Below are 19048 nucleotides of genomic sequence, written 5' to 3' on the forward strand. Positions count from 1 at the left end.
TCCTGCATGGTTGGAACCTCACTCCCAGTGCGCGCTGCCCCTGGGAGGACTGCGCTGGGGACGAGACAGTCGCCCACCCCTTTGTAGGCTGTGGGTTTGCGAGGAGGGTGTGGCAAAAAGATGCAAGGGTCCTTGTCACAGTTCATCCTCAGCAGCTGCGTAACAGAGGATTCTCTGATCTACGGGCTGTTCCTGGGGACACACACAGAGATGGACATCAACTGCTGCTGGAAGGTCATCAACTCAGTGAAAGATGCCCTTTGGTCTGCCCGAAAATTGTTGGTCTTCCAGGGCTCCAAGATGTCCTCAGGGGAATGCTGCTGACTGGCACATTCCAGGCTGCAGGAGTACGTTCTGAGGGACACACTGAAGCTGGGTGCAGCCAACGCAAATGCTCGGTGGGGAAGGACTACAGTTTAGGGTTCTTCTGCCACTGGAGAGGGAGGGGTGGGGTTAGGCGGGAAAGCCCCTAAATATTGTAAATATGGGACTGGGTAGCCCCCATGGAGCCTCATGTGTGGCATCGGTGCTGTTTTTTATATAAAAAGGTAACACTAATGAATGATCTGTACACGAATGTAAAGGCTTGCACTGTTTTAAAATTATATATAGTTTGTCTTTTATTAGAAATAAAGTTTATTTTGGAATAAAAAAATTCCAACAGTTTGCAACAGTAACACTTGTCAGAGTAACACTGAGGGATGAGGATAAAGGAAAGTCCATAGACCCTATTTTTTTTGTGAAGAATGTTCTGCAGGACTGCTGTGGTTTTAAAGCCAAAGCTCTGCAGCATTTCTCAGATAAAGGGCACTTTGGGATTATCTTTGGAAATGTTGTGGGATGTTGGAAGATGCTGCAAACCTTCCAGGTGAAAGGGAGCGAAGAGTCACTGATGCTTTTAAAGGCAGAGTCACTGTTTACCTTCCCGATGCAGAAAGAATGTACTATCATCATATACATATTTAACCTCCATGTTCCCATTGTGGATGTATTGGTGTAACTGCTCAGATACCTTGAGGGAGCAGGAAACTCAATGTCAACAATCTCTTTTGGATCTGGATGAGCAAGCACTAGGTCAAAGTCAACTGAAAGTCAACGAGAAAGGAGCCATCATCCATCTGCCCAGCATTTTCACAATCAGAAGAAAATGTGGTTACATTGTTTATTCAGGACAACTCAGACTGTACCACGGAAAACAAGAGACTGCAGATGCTGAAATCTGGAGCACAAAACAAACTGCTGGTGGAACTCACCGAGTTAAGCAGCATCTGTGGAGGCAAAAGGGTGGTTGACATTTCAGGTTGAGACCCCGCATCAGGACTGAGAGTGCAGATGAAAGATAGCCAGTATAAAGAGGTGAGAGGGAGGGCTTGGTAGGTGATAGGTGGAATCAGATTTTGTGGGGGATAATGAGCCAGATCGGGGGAAGAGACAGAGGCTGGAGGTGATAAGTAGAACCAGATAAGGGAGGGAATGATGGGCTGATGGAACTAGGTGTGGGAGGAAGAAATAGGCAGGCCAAAGAAGAAGGAACCCAGAGTGTATCATAAATGCAATAAACTTGGACATGTGACATTTTAATGCAATACACTCACCCAGAAAAATTGCAAGCAGGAATGCCCCAAGACCAAAGAATTGAGGGAGATTAAGTGTTGCAACCTGTAGGGAACTGCCCCAAACATTCCTGCGGTTATACACAGGCAATGAGAAGTCCTGCAGGAAAGAGAACACCTCCTCTTGCCCCAAAGAGCTCCAGCAGAGAATGTTCCCAGGGAAATGAAGGAAAGTCCAGCCACGACAGGCTGCTAAACCCCTGCTTTCAGTGCCCCAGCCTCTTCCTCAAGAGACGGAGTTGATAGAAGAGGAGGCCGCAAGAGAACAAGTGAAGAAATGGCGGGTAGTGAAGAGAAATAAAGTGCAGAGAGCACCTTCCAGAAGCCAAGTGACCTTTAGAGAACAACAAGATGAGTAGAAGAAGCTTATAGATGTCAGCAACTTCTACGTGTCTGAGGATGAAGCCTCACTGGTAGATCGACATTGCAGACAGAAAAAGCATCAGAATGGAATGGATGGAAAGTAGGAAGAAGTCCCAGCCAAGAACATGTGAGGGAAGGAATCTGCCCAGTGGCCCCCAGTTCTGGGAGATCAGAAGCAGCACTGTACCTGATACCATCCACACCTCAGAGAGACCAAGAGTACCAACAAAGACCAGAAACAGATGAGGTGACAAAAGTGACAGAGAACCAGATTGGTCTCTCCTTAGCGACACTGGCAGCTTCACCAAAGTGGAACCCAACCCCTGGGGGAGATCAGAGCCTGTACCTCAGCCTGGAACCAGTGCTACAGTTACACAGACCTTGGGCATTCACAGAACAATTGATCAAGGAAATGCAAATTTGGACTTTAAATGTGCGGCTATGTGTAGAGCTTGAGTAGGCAGACATCAATTGTCACTATGTGCTGAGGTTCTACCTGTACCCCATGTTGTGAAGGATGGGCCTGATCTTGCTGATGCACAATGTTCCATTCTGTTGGACCTTGTTGGACTTTCTGTCCTTTGTGGAAAAGTTTCTGTGAGGAAACACAAGCCCATCAGGCAGTAGTCGCATGGAATGTCCTCGAGGCCCTGTGGAGGAAGCGAAGGATCCTGAGGGATGGTTTCCCGAGCAGACTGTCAAAGTAATTTGGTAGAATGCCTCTTCACCAGAAATCACAAACAAGCACAAAGATCTTTCCTGTACAGCCCAAATCTCAATTCCACCATATGCTGCCCTCAGATAAGACAATAGTCCACCTCCTCATGGACTGTGTGTTTGCCAAGAAGGCCTGCTGACACATTGTAAGGGAATATGTTGATTTGCAGGCACAATAAATATAAACAAAGGCATGTACCAATTGTATTTAACTGTATATATTATGAATAATGTATATTTTTGGAAAAAAATCCAACAGGTTGTTGCTGCAACATGCTTTATCTTGCCATCAAATATCAAAAATTCTATAGCACAATATAAGGTTTTGGGTGCTAATGATTCATCTGTTCATCAATTCTATTTAATGGTGTGTTGACCATCATCGAGGCCAAGATTTAATACCCTTCTTTTTTTTCCACTTGACTGTGTTTCACTAAAACCTTGCTAAGATTTCTCGTTAACATGCTTGGTGAATTACATTGTTGTCAGGGGTAACCATTTCACAGTACCTCTGGAATTTAACTCTTTTTTTCCATGTAAAACCAAGGGAAGGTCCGGTGCCAGTAGTCCTGGTGGAACCCAAGAGCTCTGGATAACTGCCTGGTATTATAACCATAATGCTACCACTAACAGCACTGGAGAGGCACGGTATGTTAATGGGTCTCAAGGTGGTTGTCATTATTCCAACATGATACTCTGATGATATACCTCCAAACTATTAAGTCTAACTAAACTAATTGGTTTTGTTTTTTATTCACTCAAAATTTTTCATTTCACTAACCCATGAGTTTATCTTTCATGCCACTTATAACTAAAATAGTACTTTCCCAGCTCTTAATTTACTCCAATGCAGCAGCCTTTTAATAAAAAAAGAAATGGCAATAGACAGCAACCAGTCACCTGCCAGTATTCCTACAGTTCAACTATGCAGTTATTTTTCCCAAGCTCATCTTCACACTCAGGCACTTCCTCACTTCTGTGGCTGCCCCCTCACATTCCAACCACTCTCACTCAGCTCCTTCTGTCCCTCACTACACCTCACATCTCAACATAGAATACAAAGGATTCATATATTACAAAGGACATCTGTAGAAACTTGGAAAACTTAAAAGAATTCTTACATGAAAATCAATTAATTAGTTTAATCAATCCTGTTTCTGTCTTTTGGGCTTCTGTATCAGGCCAGTATTTGACAGCCCAGTTTCTATGCATTCTCTTCAGTAATGTTCTGATGTTGCTACAGCTGCAATGAAGATTTTTCATATTTTCCTAAGACACAGAAGGAGGACATTTGGTCCATTAAGTCTGTGCCAAATCGCAAACATATTCTCATACTGTTTATGGCTTACACTTTTTAACTTCAGACTGCTTGAGGGCATTTTTTTTGGTATATTTTTCTTCTGCCTTCTTTTTATGTCTTTCCTGCAATTGTGTTGGGTGTTTTTCTTGACTCTTGCTTGGTTTCTATTTGCTTACTGCCTACCTCCTTTTCTCTTTTTCTCTGCCAACTCATCCTTTCCATCAGTCAGTCCTGGCCTAAGCGGAGAGAACATGGTCTTGTCAATATTTTCAATGCAACATAAGTTGAAGAAACAAATAACAGCAGCAAATCACATCCAAAGGATATAAAATCTGCTGACCTTAATCCAGTCTGCAGAAAGTCTCAATGAATATATTTCCATAAGCCTGGAAATGATGATGTGTTATAGCTTTCCATTAGATTTACTTATATCAGTAAACTATTACAACATTTGTACCTGTTTAAAACATACCGACTGCTCTTATGATATCTTCATGTTTCTATTTTAAGGGTACTGATCACCACAAGATAAAATGAAATGACCAGGCCTATTAACTTTTTCCTCACTAGTTAGTTTAACCATTTACATGCTTTGGTCAAACTCCAGCCTTCCTGACAAAGCATGAAGTTATCACCATTGTGTGCTAAGTATCTATCATCAATGCAATCTGCCGTTTCCGGCAGGGCTCCTAAGCATAAGGATTGATTATTCTTTATTACTTTCCCCTCCCCCTTCCCCACAGCTGGAGCCACTGTCTCATTCCTCCCCAAAATAACTAAAACTATGATGATTTGGTATTTTGTTGTAGAACAAAATATTACAAAGGACTTGGAAAACTTACAAGGATTCTTACATGAAAGAATTCTTACATGTTGGTATTATGTTCTATGTTGTATGTTCTATGTTCTAACTTATCAATACAGTAATTGGCTGCTACATTTACCTGTATAATAAAAGTGAATACACTTCACTGGACAGAGAGTATTTTGTGATGTCCTGGGTGAGGTTGCTACATATGCTGCAGCATTTCTTTCTGCCTCTGTCAAAAAAGAAATTAATTGATTGTACAACACTTTGGGACAACCTGACGTTGTGATAGGGTACTGGATTAATGTAAGCTCTTTCTTTCTTTAAGAATAAATTAATTTTTTCCTCAACCAACATTGAATGAAAATGTTCCCCAGATTTCTACTGCATTTCAGCAGAAACTGAATGAAACATTAGTGGAATAAAATAACACTTGTTTTTACTTTGCTTATTATTTCCAGCACCACAGATTATTGGCAATGTCTTTGTACCCGAGGAACTATGCATTTGGTAGAGTTATGCAGATTTGACTCAATTTTCCAGACATGAATAGCAGCTAAATATTTATTGGTGAAATGTAAGTATGGTAAATAAATTGCAAGTTGGCCAGCTGCACATAAAATTCCCAATTTGTACTTTGGGTAAGGCTATTCTTTAAAAATCACCAGTGAAGGTTATGTCCTCTCTCTGTATGGCTGTACATATCCACATATTTTATTCTCTTAAAATTGCCAGAACGTTCTCCAATTTTATCTACTATTCAATATATTCAAGCAACAATGCAATCTATAAAACATCAATCCAAAACTAAAAATTACAATATTTCATGAATAATATAATGTCTTAAAAGATAACCATTTTCTTGTCCATTAGTATACCTATTATTTTATATCCCAAGGTTCATGTTCTGTTCAATACCACTTAATACCCATTGACAATTGGTTGAAAGCAAGTCTTAATTTAACTAATACTTTGGGAACAATACCTATAATTACTAGTATTTTGCAAAATATATGAATATATCACTTCAAGAAAATGCAATGTTTTCCATTTCAGAAAAATTCTTCTTTCTTGTTTTGGATAAAATTTTGTCTATTATTTTCCCTCCTTCTCAAAAGAATGTCACCTACTCCACAAACTTTGGTGCAAAAGAAATGAGATAATAATGGAAAAATAATTCAGACAATAAACTTTAACAAAAATCTTCTCAACAAAGAAACGGAAAATCTGCATGTTAAAAAGAAATTGAGATGCATGTTGTGGACGATACTGCAGATAGAGGTTCTTTAACCTTTTGGTGAAATATTTCATTAGAATCTGTTCATTATATTATACTCTAGTACATTCCAAGTATATCTATTCTCCATTTTTTCCAACAGTTGGACACATATTCACACTAACAGTGACCTAAGATTAACATCTGGCATGTAGCACTGCAGTTGGAAAGTACCTGCATTAATCTGAAGTCACCAGTAATATGATAGAACACTAGCGGTGATATATTTATTCCTTAACTTTTTTCTTTAAAAACTTGGTGCTTAAGGTGAAGAATGTGAACATAGGGAACTGAACACTCTTTTCAGTGTCTTGTACCAGTGTCATCATCAAACACACTGTGAAGTTTACACAAAAATAGAAAATAGTGAAGGACTCAGCAGGTGAAGCAGCAATAGTGGGAAATAAAACAGAGTCTATGTTCCAGGTCAAGGACCCTTTCTTAGAACTGGAAAAGTGAGAATTCAAGCTTTCTTTTTAAGTTTCAGAGAGGGAAAAACTACAAAGGACAGAGGGAATGTCTGTGATAGGTTGCAGACAGAAGTTGTCAGAGTAAGAATTACTTTTAAAACTGGCAGTTGCAGGCAAATTAAAACACAAACAAATTGAAGTATAAAGGAACTACAGCTACATGTGTAGAGAAAGTTAAAAAAAAGCAGTGGTTACTTGAAATGTTAAATTCCATATTATGTCTTGAGGGCTTCAACAACCCAGGTGTAAAATGACATGCTGTTCCTCAAGCTTATGTTGGGCAACGTTGGAGCAATATATCAGGCTAAAGATAGAGAGCAAGATGAGGTGTTTTTTCTTGCACTTACACTGGACTCTTGCTTTAACTATCCATCCTACTCCCTCTCCGACTTGCTCTTCCAGGAATGTGGAAGTTTATACAGTTTGACCCAGAGATGGAATGCAGCAATTCATAAACAAAAATAATATTGCAATCAGCCCACCCACCATAAAAATCTCAATTGTCCTTCTCATGCCACTGTTCTCTCAGTGAAGACCCCTGAAGCACAAAGGTGATAAGGACAGGATGATTTTAGTGATTATGTTAGTTGTATTGTTCATTTGTTAGTTGCTTTGTTCATTTCAACTGCCAAAATATTAGTTGCATACTAGAGAATAGATGGTCACATAATTGAATTTTTTCCACAGTGCTGAAAATAACCTTGGTCATTACAATTCAAAGTGAAAATGACTCAAAACCTTATAGGTGATATTTTCTTCAGAAATGTGTTCATTTTCTATCATTCAACTTGCCAGGAGCAACAAATACTAAATCTATCCAAATATTCTATCATTGTAATTATTACACATTATTATCAGAACTGTGCTTGGAAATCTATAATGTCTAAATGTCATCCTAAAACAGCAGCTACAATAACTTCTAAGGCAGTGATGGTAGATTTTTAATTCCCCTTAGCTCAAGTCCCTTGTCCCACACTCAACCCATTCTTTTCTACCCTTTAATTTTCTCCCCTCCCTTATGAACTCACACAGATCCTCCAAAAATTTGTCCAATTGACCATTTGTCACATTTCAGTTTGGACAGTGTTCTGAATGCCTTGCCAGGAGATTGTCTCCCTGTTGAAATGTGTTACTTGGTGTCTGCTTGCTTAAGTCAGCCATTGAATTATCAGATTCAAACTTTATGACTGCCATTTTTCATAAGTGTACCTTACTTCAGCCTTCCAGTCTCACTCGCTCCCTACTAGATGTTCACACATACCAACAACTCTGTCAGTGTCAGGTGCAAAAAGATATATTGTCATAATAGCATCAACCACCCTAGTATTTCTCTTGCTGTCGCTTCCAGTAGAGTGCTCCAAAACACACCATGAATTGACGTAAATAAATGAGGCAATTATATGCAGTAACCAATAATACAACCTATCTTCCTGATAGTCCCTGGTAGATTCACTGCCATCGCCAGTTGGGTACCTCTTTCTTAGAAAATCTCATGGGCTGGACCTTGAACTACTAGATGCAGACAAGAATACAAGTGATAAAATAAAAGTATAAAATACTGGAAACACTCATAAGATCTGGCAGTATGAATGGACAGAGAAACAGAGTTCAAGTTAATGACCTTACATGATTTCATAACAGCTGGAAATATGTTTATTAGTGTATATGTTTAAAAAAGATGAATATAGAAAACAGGTTCCCCAAAACAACTCACACTTCTAAAGTATCCAATAAGATTCTTAGTACTTTAATCTTCATGTTATAAAACTCAGTATTTTACAAAGAGGTCAAGAGTAAAATAGTCACTGAGTCAAGGGGGCAAATGGGAGAAGGCCTGTCCAGAAAAAAAAAACAATCATAAGAGAAGCTTTCATGATATTTTTGGTAGCACAGAGATGATGATCTGGAGAAAATACCAGTTTCAGCAAGATGGTAGAAGAAATAATCATCAGTTAACCCAGGCAGGCTAGCGGTTTAGGAGTGAAATCTGTGGATGATGGAGGTGGTGTAGTGAGTTGGTACAGTGGAGGCAGTGGGGGATGGGATAAGTTTGGATGCCCCACAAGGCTGCATCCTCAGCCCCCTACTCTACTCCCTGTACACTCATTACTGTGTGGCTAGATTCTGCTCTAACTCCATCTACAAGTTTGCAGATGTTACCACCGTAATGGGCCGTATCTCAAATAACAATGAGTTGGAGTACAGGAAGGAGATAGAGGACTTAGTGATATGGTGTCATGACAACAACTTTTCCCTCAATGTCAGCAAAACTAAAGAGCTGGTCATTGACTTCAGGAAGGGCATGGTGTACATGCACCTGTCTACATCAAAGGTGCTGAGGACAAGAGGGTTGAGAGCTTCAAGTTCCGAGGAGTGAACATCACCAGTAGCCTGTCCTGGTCTAACCACGTAGATGCCATGGCCAAGGAAGCTCACCAGCACCTCTACTTCCTCAGGAGGCTAAAGAAATTTGGCATGTTCTCTTTGACATTCACCTATTTTTATCAGTGCATCATAGAAAGCATCCTATCTGGATGCATCATGGCTTGGTATGGCAACTGCTCTGCCCAGGACCGCAAGAAACTGCAGAGAGTTGTGGACACAGCTCAGCACATCAGGGAAAACAGCCTCCCCTCCATGGAGTCTGTCTATACTTCTCGCCGCCTTGGTAAAGCAGCCAGCATAATCAAAGACCAGACTCACCCTGGACATTCTCTCTTCTCCCCTCTCCCATTGGGCAGAAGATACAAAAGCCTGAGGGCACGTACCACCAGGCTCAAGGACAATTTCTATCCCACTGTTATAAGACTATTGAACGTTACCCTAGAATGATAAGATGGACTCTTGACCTCGCAGTCTACCTCATTATAACCTTGCACCTTATTGTCTACCTGTGTTGCACTTTCCCGTAACGATAGCACTTTATTCTGCATTCTATTATTGATTTACCTTGTACTACCTCAATGAACTTATCTATATGAATGGTATGCAAGACAAGCTTTTCACTATACCTCGGTAGAAGTGACAATAATAAACAAATTCCAATTTTGGATGACAAGTGTGAGAGTTAACTTACTGTATACACAGTCGGGGACTACAATGAAAGCATGGTGTTGGCCATGAAGGAATTAAAAATCTGCAAAACAGCAAACTGTAATGAGTCTAGGACAGTGGAAGAAGACAAAACAAATGTCTTTGTTGTGGAAGGAATGGAGGCCATTATTTTGTGAGACAGTTCTTATGACCACCATTTTGTGAACTGTTTTCTGAACTGGTTCTTGCTCAGGGATAACTGGATCTGAGCAATTGAAAGTGAACATAATGAAGCCCCTACCAATAACCTGCTGCAGACTTATGGAAGAGCAGTCTGTGTCTGTGAACTGAAGTAACCTAAACCCAGTGTCTGACTTGAGCTGGCTGTAACTGGTTTAAAATGGCCTGACTCAGGGAAATGCAAGAGAATGACATCACAAGCAAGTCTTTTTTTAGGAGAAGAGCAATGAGGTAATGCTACCTATAGCCTTGGACCGGAGCCAATGAAAAGTTGACACAGGCTAACTAGCCAGATAAGTCAGAACCAACAGAAATGAAGCATAACAGTGCAGAACTGATAAGAAAACTGAATAATGATGAAGGATTTTGGGTGTAGAGCAGTAAGAACTCCGGAAACTAATTATCACAAGGAGGACCCACATACTAGGGGTAGAGAGAAGCTGGATCAATCATTTGGCCAACAGGAGATCCCCTATTTCCATGTTATAAGTTGGAGCAGGGGTCTGGGTGAGTCTGATGCAAAAGGAACAATAGCATTGAGGAACCTAAGTCATTGACTTGGAGTCAATTATAACAAAATACCTAGTTTATGTGGATATTTATGTTGATATAATAAAGTGTGAGTTTTGAATTGATTAAGATTCGTGTGGTCATTTACCTAATCTATGTTAGTTGACCGAGGCAAGGGTCAACAATGTTTGCCAGTGGTAGGGTTATGTGGCCATCACTTGAGTTGCCACCCAAATCTTACCATATGTAGTTAAATTTCCAGAGTGACATAAAAACAAGTCAGAAACGGTCGTTATCACATTTTATTCTGTCAAAAGTGTACATTCAGCTGTGTTCTGCTGAGAGAAATAGGACTGTGTAATCTAATTTCTAGATCACACGCATTTGATAAACTTCTGATAAGATTGACTTAAGCACATGCAAACAACAAAAGTTACACCAAAGATTTATAGCATAGAAGTTTCCATTCTGTGTTTCGTTAGACAAATAAGTAACTTTTCTCTAAAGTGCGATCTAAGCCACTGAACGAAGCAACTTATCCAATTTAATTCTGCAATTGGCTACTTCTTTATATGGTTATTGCAGGCATGCATTGTCAGAAAGAGTATCTACATTTTATTAAGCATATGAGATAAACTGATGAACTTACAGGAAATGTTGGAGAGGAGAAGCTCAAGTTTGCAGCTCCATCAGGAAATAGAGGAGAAAGAACAAACTGAAAATGTGAGTCACATGACTCTGGTGCAATTACCATGCAGATACCATTGCATCTTTTCCCCAGGGTGGTAATGGCCAGTACCAGAGGTCACCCATTTAAGATGCGTGGAGGAAATGCAGGGAGGATGTCAGAGGTAGGTTTTTTACACAGAGAGTGGTGGGTGCCTGGAATGCACTGTCGGGGGGGGATGGTAGGGGCTGATACAATAGGGTCATTTAAGAGACTCTTAGATAGGCACATGGATGAAAGAAAAAGAGGTTATGGGAGGTGAAGTAGAGAGGGGGATAGATACAATGTGGATAAGGCTTATATAAGTTGGTACAACATTGTGGACCGAAGGGTCTGTACTGTTCTATGTTCTATGCATGTTCTAGATACTGCAAACATGTCACCACATCACGTCTTTCTGCTCAAAGAAGAAAATTCCACTGCTTAAAAGAACATATGGAGAGACTTTGAAATCAAGTTGCTTAAAGTACTCTAACAGTGTAGTAACACTGTTGACATCGTTTCATGTCAGCAAGCACCCTATGGTCTTCCTCAATCAAATACCAAAGCTATAAGAAATAATGGCTTGCACTCTAAGAGCTTTAAGTCTTCATTACAAGACTGGTACCTGCACTTTCATTCAGCACCATACTCCAATCTAGTAAAGTCAGGAGCTCCAATCGACTGGATTCGTAAAGAATCATTTCAAGACTTTGATGCGTTTTCTTGGTTTTGCTACAGGATTCCGGTAGTGCAATATTGAAATCCCCAAGCCCTGCAAATCTTGTGCACATAGACCATACACTGTCACCCTAGCTACAACCTTGCAACCATTTCCAGTAGTAACTGAATTGACACTGGCTACTTTGATAAAATTATTGTAATAGTGACATAAAACAAGCAGAATGCAGTAATGTAATCACATTGGTCAGTGCAAATCACCAACACAAAGATAACTTTGTGTTCCAGAAATCTAGGAAACTTCAAAGAGTAAAACAAATACCACATTTTGTAAAGCATTACTGTTAATATCTTGGACAAACAGAGGCTGTTGCAAACTCTGTGGATGCAATCTTTTCTGCCAATGCATGCTGAACGAGCCATTGATAGTAATTCCTTATGCAATACAGCTGGTACCACAAGTTGTTGTCCCTTGCTTATCAATTCCCCTTGGACAGTTTGTTCAATGAGGTGGAGAGATTCAGGTACCTCTGACTTGATCCTGGACCAGACTAGCTGAGTGATTAAACACAGCTGCTCCTGAACCAGATGATCAGCTGCAGCATGATTAAATTGTTGCCACTGGGATTCTCCAACAAGAAGTGATTTGCTTTGATTAATTTCTTTCTCATGTGTAAAACCATAGATGTTTGACAGATGTGCTCTACTGATTGTACCTGCTAGGACCACTTCACCCCCCTAATATGAAACTCTCAGATTAGATTTCTTGACTATATATAAGGGCGGAGAGGTCATGCTGGAACTATATAAAAACCCTAGCTGGGTCTCAGCTAGAGCACTGTGTGCATTTCTGGTCATTGTAACACAGGGAAGATGTCATTTCAATAGAGAAGATACAGAAGAGATTTACAAGGAGGTTGCCAGGGTTGGAGAATTATAGATATGAGGAGAGAATTACTAGAGTTCAGAATAGAAAAGACTTGAGAGGAGATCTAATTAAGATGTACAAGAGTTCTAGCCAGGATGAACAGGAAGGATTCATTCTCCTTAACAGTGAGTTTGATAACTCAGAGTCATAGATTTAAGTTAATTGGTGGAGGGATCAGAGGGGAGTTCAGGGAAAAAAAAATCATCTAAAATGTTGTGGGCCCCTTAAAGAGTGGTAGAGCCAGAAATCCTCTATACATTTAAAAAGTGCCTGGATGAACATTTGAAGACCCATAACCCACAAGACCATGGACCAAGGCTTGCAAAGGCCATTGTTGGCAAACATCAACTGAATGGTTTCCTTCTCTGTGGTAAATTTCTGTGATTCTAAGATATTAGAGGATTGTCACCAGAATCTTTCTCAATCTTTGCCCATGTTGTATCTGTTCATGTTATCATATGCCATTGATGCTCAAGCAACCAGTTGTCCATTCTATATCTTGGCTTTTCCAAGTCCAGATTGCAATGCATTGATTGCAGAGAAGCTTTTACTTTGGGACTATTAAACCTAACATCATGATGGCCATCATATCAGGCGTTTTTTTCTTAATACGCTTGGCCTTCTTTTATGATAAATTTCTGAGTGTTATGTTATGTTTGATAGATGCAGAAGAATTTACTCAGTGCTGAGTAATCTAATCACTTGCTCTGTCTCAAGTGAATCAGTTTATGGTGGCTTTTTCAACATTGCTTTGACTTGGGCTGGATCAACACAATGGCAAAATATCAGATAAAATCTATTTCTTCCCTGAAAATTGATTTTGTCCATGTCCAACGTCATTCCAGAATTACTGCATCGGTGTAGAAAAGCTCTTGTATGTTTGTCATGGTTTTGAATTGTTACTGAAAGCCTTTTTTTAAAAACCAAGCATTAAAAAAATCATGACCTCTAATCCTTTAAAATATTCTATCAGTGCAAGTATTTGTGTTGGAAAGCTTATGATTCTAATGTGCAAATGTTTTGAATGTTATCACCCAAAATGTATGTGGAGTGTGACTTGTCATAATGATTGTTTATAGAGACTGGCATGGCAAAACCAAGTGTAGACTTTAAGAATAGTGGCTTCATCTTTAAAATTAACTGAAAGATGATGCTTTTTGGTTGATGGTCTTATTTGTCATTACCAGTAACCATAGCAAATCACCATCAAACTAAGCCAGAAGATCAATGTTGCTACAGAAAGGGCACTGTCTAGTCTGATCAGACATCCCCGGTGTCTTTCAGTTTGCCCCTTAAAGTCACGGATATTCAATGTAGGACACATTGTATTGAGTCTGTTGAGATGTTGAGCCTGACTTGGTACTCTCACTCAACTTATCTTTTCCATTACTGAGTATTCTAAAAAGTTTCAGTAGTAAACTATCCTTGGCTAGAAGCTTGTAGTCATTGATCATGTGTACAACTGAACCTGAAGGATATTGTATTAATCTTACTGGGCCAAATTGTACTTGTCTTTTGCTGCCAGTTCTATGGAGAATCATCAGCTATGTCCTCGCAGCTCAGCACGGTTGATTTCTGTGTCTGTACAAAGAAGTGCAAAGGTCAGAAGCAAGCCAGAGGTCAGATGCCAGCAGATTGATCTCCCTCTCTGCTGCTGGATTCATCGCTGTGTCCAATGGCAGAGCAGTAGCAGTGAGCCGATACACTTCTCATCCTGCTCCTTAGCTTTATGCCAGCCAGGGGTACCTCGTGAAGGCATTTACATTTAAAACATGTATGTAGAGCAAGCAGCATCTGTGGAGACAGAAATATAGTTAATGCTTCATGTTGATGGCCTTTTATTACAGTTCAGTAATTCAAATATTTTCTGTTTCTGAGATTTCCAGCACCTGCTATATTTTGTTTTATTATTTATTTAGGTTGATTCAGGGAAATAAACCACATTTATTTCTGTCTAATTGTTGGAATTAAAATCATTTTATTTTATGATTGCCATGAATCAGCTTCTTTATTTTACTGAAGGAGGTTTTCAAGATATTGCCCAATGAATCACAGAAACAGGGCTGAGACTGATGGTTCATGTGATCTACTAAGGATTACTGAGGCACTCTACATGGTATAATGATCTTCAATGCAGTTGAATAAAATTGAATTTAAACAGATTATTGTAGAATTAATCATATGTTGTATGTAATGCTAATGTGAAACCTTGGAGCATTGCATTTTTCGACTCCACATGAAGCCCTTGGCAACTACTGAGTTACGACTACAATTGTGTCTGGTCTTCTTTATGAGGGATTTACTGGAATTCAGCTAGATACTCTGCAGTTCCCCGCTGAATAGGCTCTATTCATTAGAGCATAACAACATAAATAAAAAACATTGCAGAATCAACAAAAAAGTCCATAATAAATTTCTCAGATTGGCCTGAGCATGTCAAAATGAGTGTAATGCATATCTTGATCTGACCACTAGAATGCGCTGATGGAATACCTTTGTTATCAAGGACGCTTTCTGCCCACTTGAATTAATGATTCCAAATCCGAGCATACTTTCCCTTTAAAATATAGTGGATTTGCTGGGATGGTTGATGGTGTTGAAGACATTTGCAACGTCCAAGTCTTTGGTGAGGGCTTGATTTTGATAAACTAACCTTCTGTAGCGTCTCACATCATTAACATGAAACGCAACAATAGGGAAGAAAGTTTGTGCTGAGTAGTACCGGCTTCTAAATTGCCGGAGATTTAGGGAATGCACATTTATTTAAGCTATCTTGCAGAGCTGAATGCCAATTGGACGGATAAATAACATTATCTCTGGATGACTTTTATATTTTCCTAACCGGGTGAATATTTAGTGTGGTAAATGGTACTCCGACGCCCACGTTACAAATTGGAAATACTAAATCTATTAAAGCTGGTATACGTCCTGTAAACTTAAAGCATTCCAAAAGCGCCCACCCTAGTAACTATTCAAAGAATGTTGCACAGATACGGATGGAAGGGCAGACAAGATCTTCCTTTTGGTAAATAAAACGACCCAAACGAACACCTGAGTCTGCAATAGGCAGGGACGCAGAAATCGCGGGAGGAAAGGTGTGGATCCCCAAACTGTGTCGAGTGTTCTTGCTTCTCTTTTTGCAATGACGTGAAAAAGAAAGTCTCGCCCGGATTAGGGGATTCTATGGGAATATTTGAGGAGTTTCCCTGTGCTCTTCCCAGGAGTGATGAATATCTCACACCCTGTCTGTTTCATGGACAGATTTTATGAACAATTATTTTCCGCGCTTCCTCTCTGTATTTGCAGCACCCTGCTCACCTTTCGAGACTCCCATTCTAGTGGGCTGAATCAGTACTTTCATGACTTAAAGCAAAGACGAACAGGAAGATTTGCCGGGAGCCTTCGCCCGCAGACCACCGCCAATCGCTGATTAAGGTCCTTTCCACATTTTATGCATATATATATAGATCATTTATATTTTATGGGCGGGCTAGCAAAATGCTCGGTAGGTCAGGTTAAACTGCAGGGGTCATAAATCATTCGATTCGAGCCGGCGTGCCGGGGCAAAGCGGGACTTGAAGACTGGTGGAGGGAGCTGAAGTAAGGGAAGGTTTCATTTTTATTTGGTATCTGAGCAATTTCAGCCGACCACGTGGCGCTTGTCAAAGCCACTAAAGCGCCAGTGGGAATCGGCAACATCTCTGCTCTACATGGCGACGGCCGCATGGACAAACTCAACCAACGTTGCCTGAGTCCCGGGAAGCAGGGGAAGGAAAACATAAACCTACTCTCTGTCCGCCGAGTGCATAATTAAATAAAAGACAAACTGCGCGGGGCGGCTAGATGCAACTGGCTAACTTGTTGGATCGCGAAGAGTGGGGCAAAGACAGATTTAAAGTCAGTGGGGATATCCAAACCTTCCATCGCGCTTAAAGGCAGAGCTTTTCTTTTTCAAATTGGAAGTGACGGTAAGGTTGCCCAGGAGTTAAACCTTTTTTTAAAAAAAGTAATCCCCCATTGCTGTTAATGAAGGTTTCGATTCAAGTCGTTTCACGGGAAGCAAAGAAATATCGTGTGCCATTATTCGTATTGTGTGATGCTCCCCCCTGCTCTTTCACGTTCTTCTATCTATTGTGTGCAGGGCCGTGTACGGGGTTCGCTTCTCTTGCCCCAATCCATCCCCAACACTGGATATATGCGAGAGCCAAGTGAGAGGTGTCACTTCATAGAAAACAAGCCAGGATGAGGTACTCATTTCATCCGCTCCTCCTTATTCTGCTGCAATGTCTTCTGCACACGGTGAGTGGGATTTATGCATTGTTTTTTTATCTTTAAGAACTTTTTTTATTACTGTGGAAGGACCGTCGCTTGCCGCAGACTGACGGAACCTCGGGGCTGGCGGCTTGCTGGTGGTTACTTCCAAATGTCGTACGCGGAGTTTATGTAGATTTCGTCCCTTTATTAAATACTTCACTGTAACTATCGCAGCTGGGGTGTCGAGCTTTCTGTTAAACGGCTTTCTTCCACTTTGCTTAGGCGTGTCGTGTACGGTTAATGTCAAGGGGCTAAGCCCTCAAAGAAGTGGCAGCACAATGATTTCGCTGAATATTAAAGAATAGAGCATACAATACTGCTGAATAACGTTGCAGAACGGGCGAAAATGCGTTATTGCGTTTAATGTATACTAGTGGATTGCAGGGATTTGCTGAAAGTTAGGATCACGGTGAAGTGTTCTCTCTCATGAGTCAATGTTGCTTAATCATGAGGAGTTCGAATAGTGTAAAGAAAATAATTGTCTGAAGATATTCTCGAACTTCATTTCACTGCTTAAATTCAACCCCCAGAGACTCCTCGAATGCAACCGGCAAACGTGTTTTATTTTGTTCAAAAACACGCTCGGTGGTAATTCAGTAATACAACTTGCGAAGATTAAGCACTCTACTTAAGCACTGGCTTCTGATGTTACAGCAAGGAGTTGATTGATTAGTTTTTGAGTAAGCTTATGTCAGAATCTAATCCGTTTTTGGATTGTGTCAGTGTTGTAATGTTTTCAACTGTGGTGCTTTATCATCGCAATGAATTACAGAGCTGCAGCCGGGAGATAAGACATTCAATGCTTCACACCATGCCCTTCCTTTCAACGAGCCAGCCTTTTGTTCCATCCCTTTCCACACCAAAGTTTCAAATCAAATAGCTTTAAATTATAAGAAGACTTCTGGAGACCAAAAAAAAGTCTAATTTAAAATATTTTCATTTTGATAATTTACATAAATTGCATGCAGATTTAAACCACGGTTGGTCTGAGAATGCAAGCGCCTATCACTTTAATTCCGCCGCCAGACACTTAGATTTTCAAGAAGCAATCTGAAACTGGACCTATACTGTGCCAAAATTTCAAACCAACTGAGTCCATACAGGATGAGATATGATTTTGAGTTCCATAAATGCAAAAGTGGCAGCATAACTCACCAGCCCTAGAAATCACATCCCTTCCAAGAGATCGTCTCCGAACGATATGAAATACAAAAAAATACAGATTAACGAGTTACGTTTTTTTTAATGTAACCAAACACTGGCTTCCAATGAGTTTTGATGATTGCAGGGCTACTTTTATGCAGTGTTGTCTAATATCTCTGCTTTTATGAATTGATGTGCTAAATTCTTGCTTTCAAGTCAAACCTTTTATAGGGACAGTTGTGCCATTTTGCAAGACATTTTATCAGGTCAATTAAGAGAAGGATGCACTGGTGCCTACAGTCATTACCCAACATGTATGATACTACAATGCATTAGTTATTTTGCTCTTAATTAAAAATCACAACTGAAAATATAAAACTTGCATCATTAAATTTTAAATTGCAGCTGTTAGTGCCTGTGACAAGATAAATGTATATCAATGGTGTCATAAAGATCAGAATGAAATAAAGATCAGAATGAATCAATATCACAATACTAGAAGTCACATATTCCACGAAGCTGGAAAGGAAGTCTTTAAAAAAAGGATAGTCCCCATAACCCCTCAAGTCTGCTCTGTCATTTTATAAGATCACAGCTGATTCTCAGCATCAATCCACTCTGCTGCTTGATTCAGGCTCCCTAATTCCATCTCTGTAATATAGACTGACTCCAGCTATGCCTCTGGCTTAGCTCATCTTCTGCTGAAACCCTCAACCCCATCAGTGTTACCTTTGCTGCCAGTGGCTTAACTCATACCAAGTCCTGATCACACATCACTCATATGCTTACTGGCCTTTACTGGTTCATTGTTAAGGAAATTTTGATTATTAAAATTTGTTTCCATTTGTTTTCAAGTCCCTTTGTGGACTTGCCTCTCTATCGCTGAAATTTCCTCCAAATCTACAGTCTGTTGCAATGAGCAAAAAAATTCCAAATGCTGGAGATC

At 40.1% G+C, this 19048-nt stretch overlaps 1 protein-coding gene across 1 annotated transcript in view; it reads left to right on the forward strand.

The window, feature by feature from the left end:
- Positions 1 to 2607: 2607 nt before the first annotated feature.
- LOC127576322 (neurexophilin-2-like) overlaps positions 2608 to 19048 on the forward strand; it is a 107616-nt gene continuing 91175 nt past the window's right edge. Inside the window, exons 1-2 of the mRNA XM_052026850.1 lie at positions 2608 to 2679; positions 3241 to 3341. Coding sequence (XP_051882810.1) covers positions 2608 to 2679; positions 3241 to 3341 — 173 coding nt within the window. The remainder of the gene's footprint in view (positions 2680 to 3240; positions 3342 to 19048) is intronic.

This window comes from Pristis pectinata, chromosome 1 (assembly GCF_009764475.1).
Source record: "Pristis pectinata isolate sPriPec2 chromosome 1, sPriPec2.1.pri, whole genome shotgun sequence".
Classification (NCBI taxonomy): Eukaryota; Metazoa; Chordata; class Chondrichthyes; order Rhinopristiformes; family Pristidae; genus Pristis; species Pristis pectinata.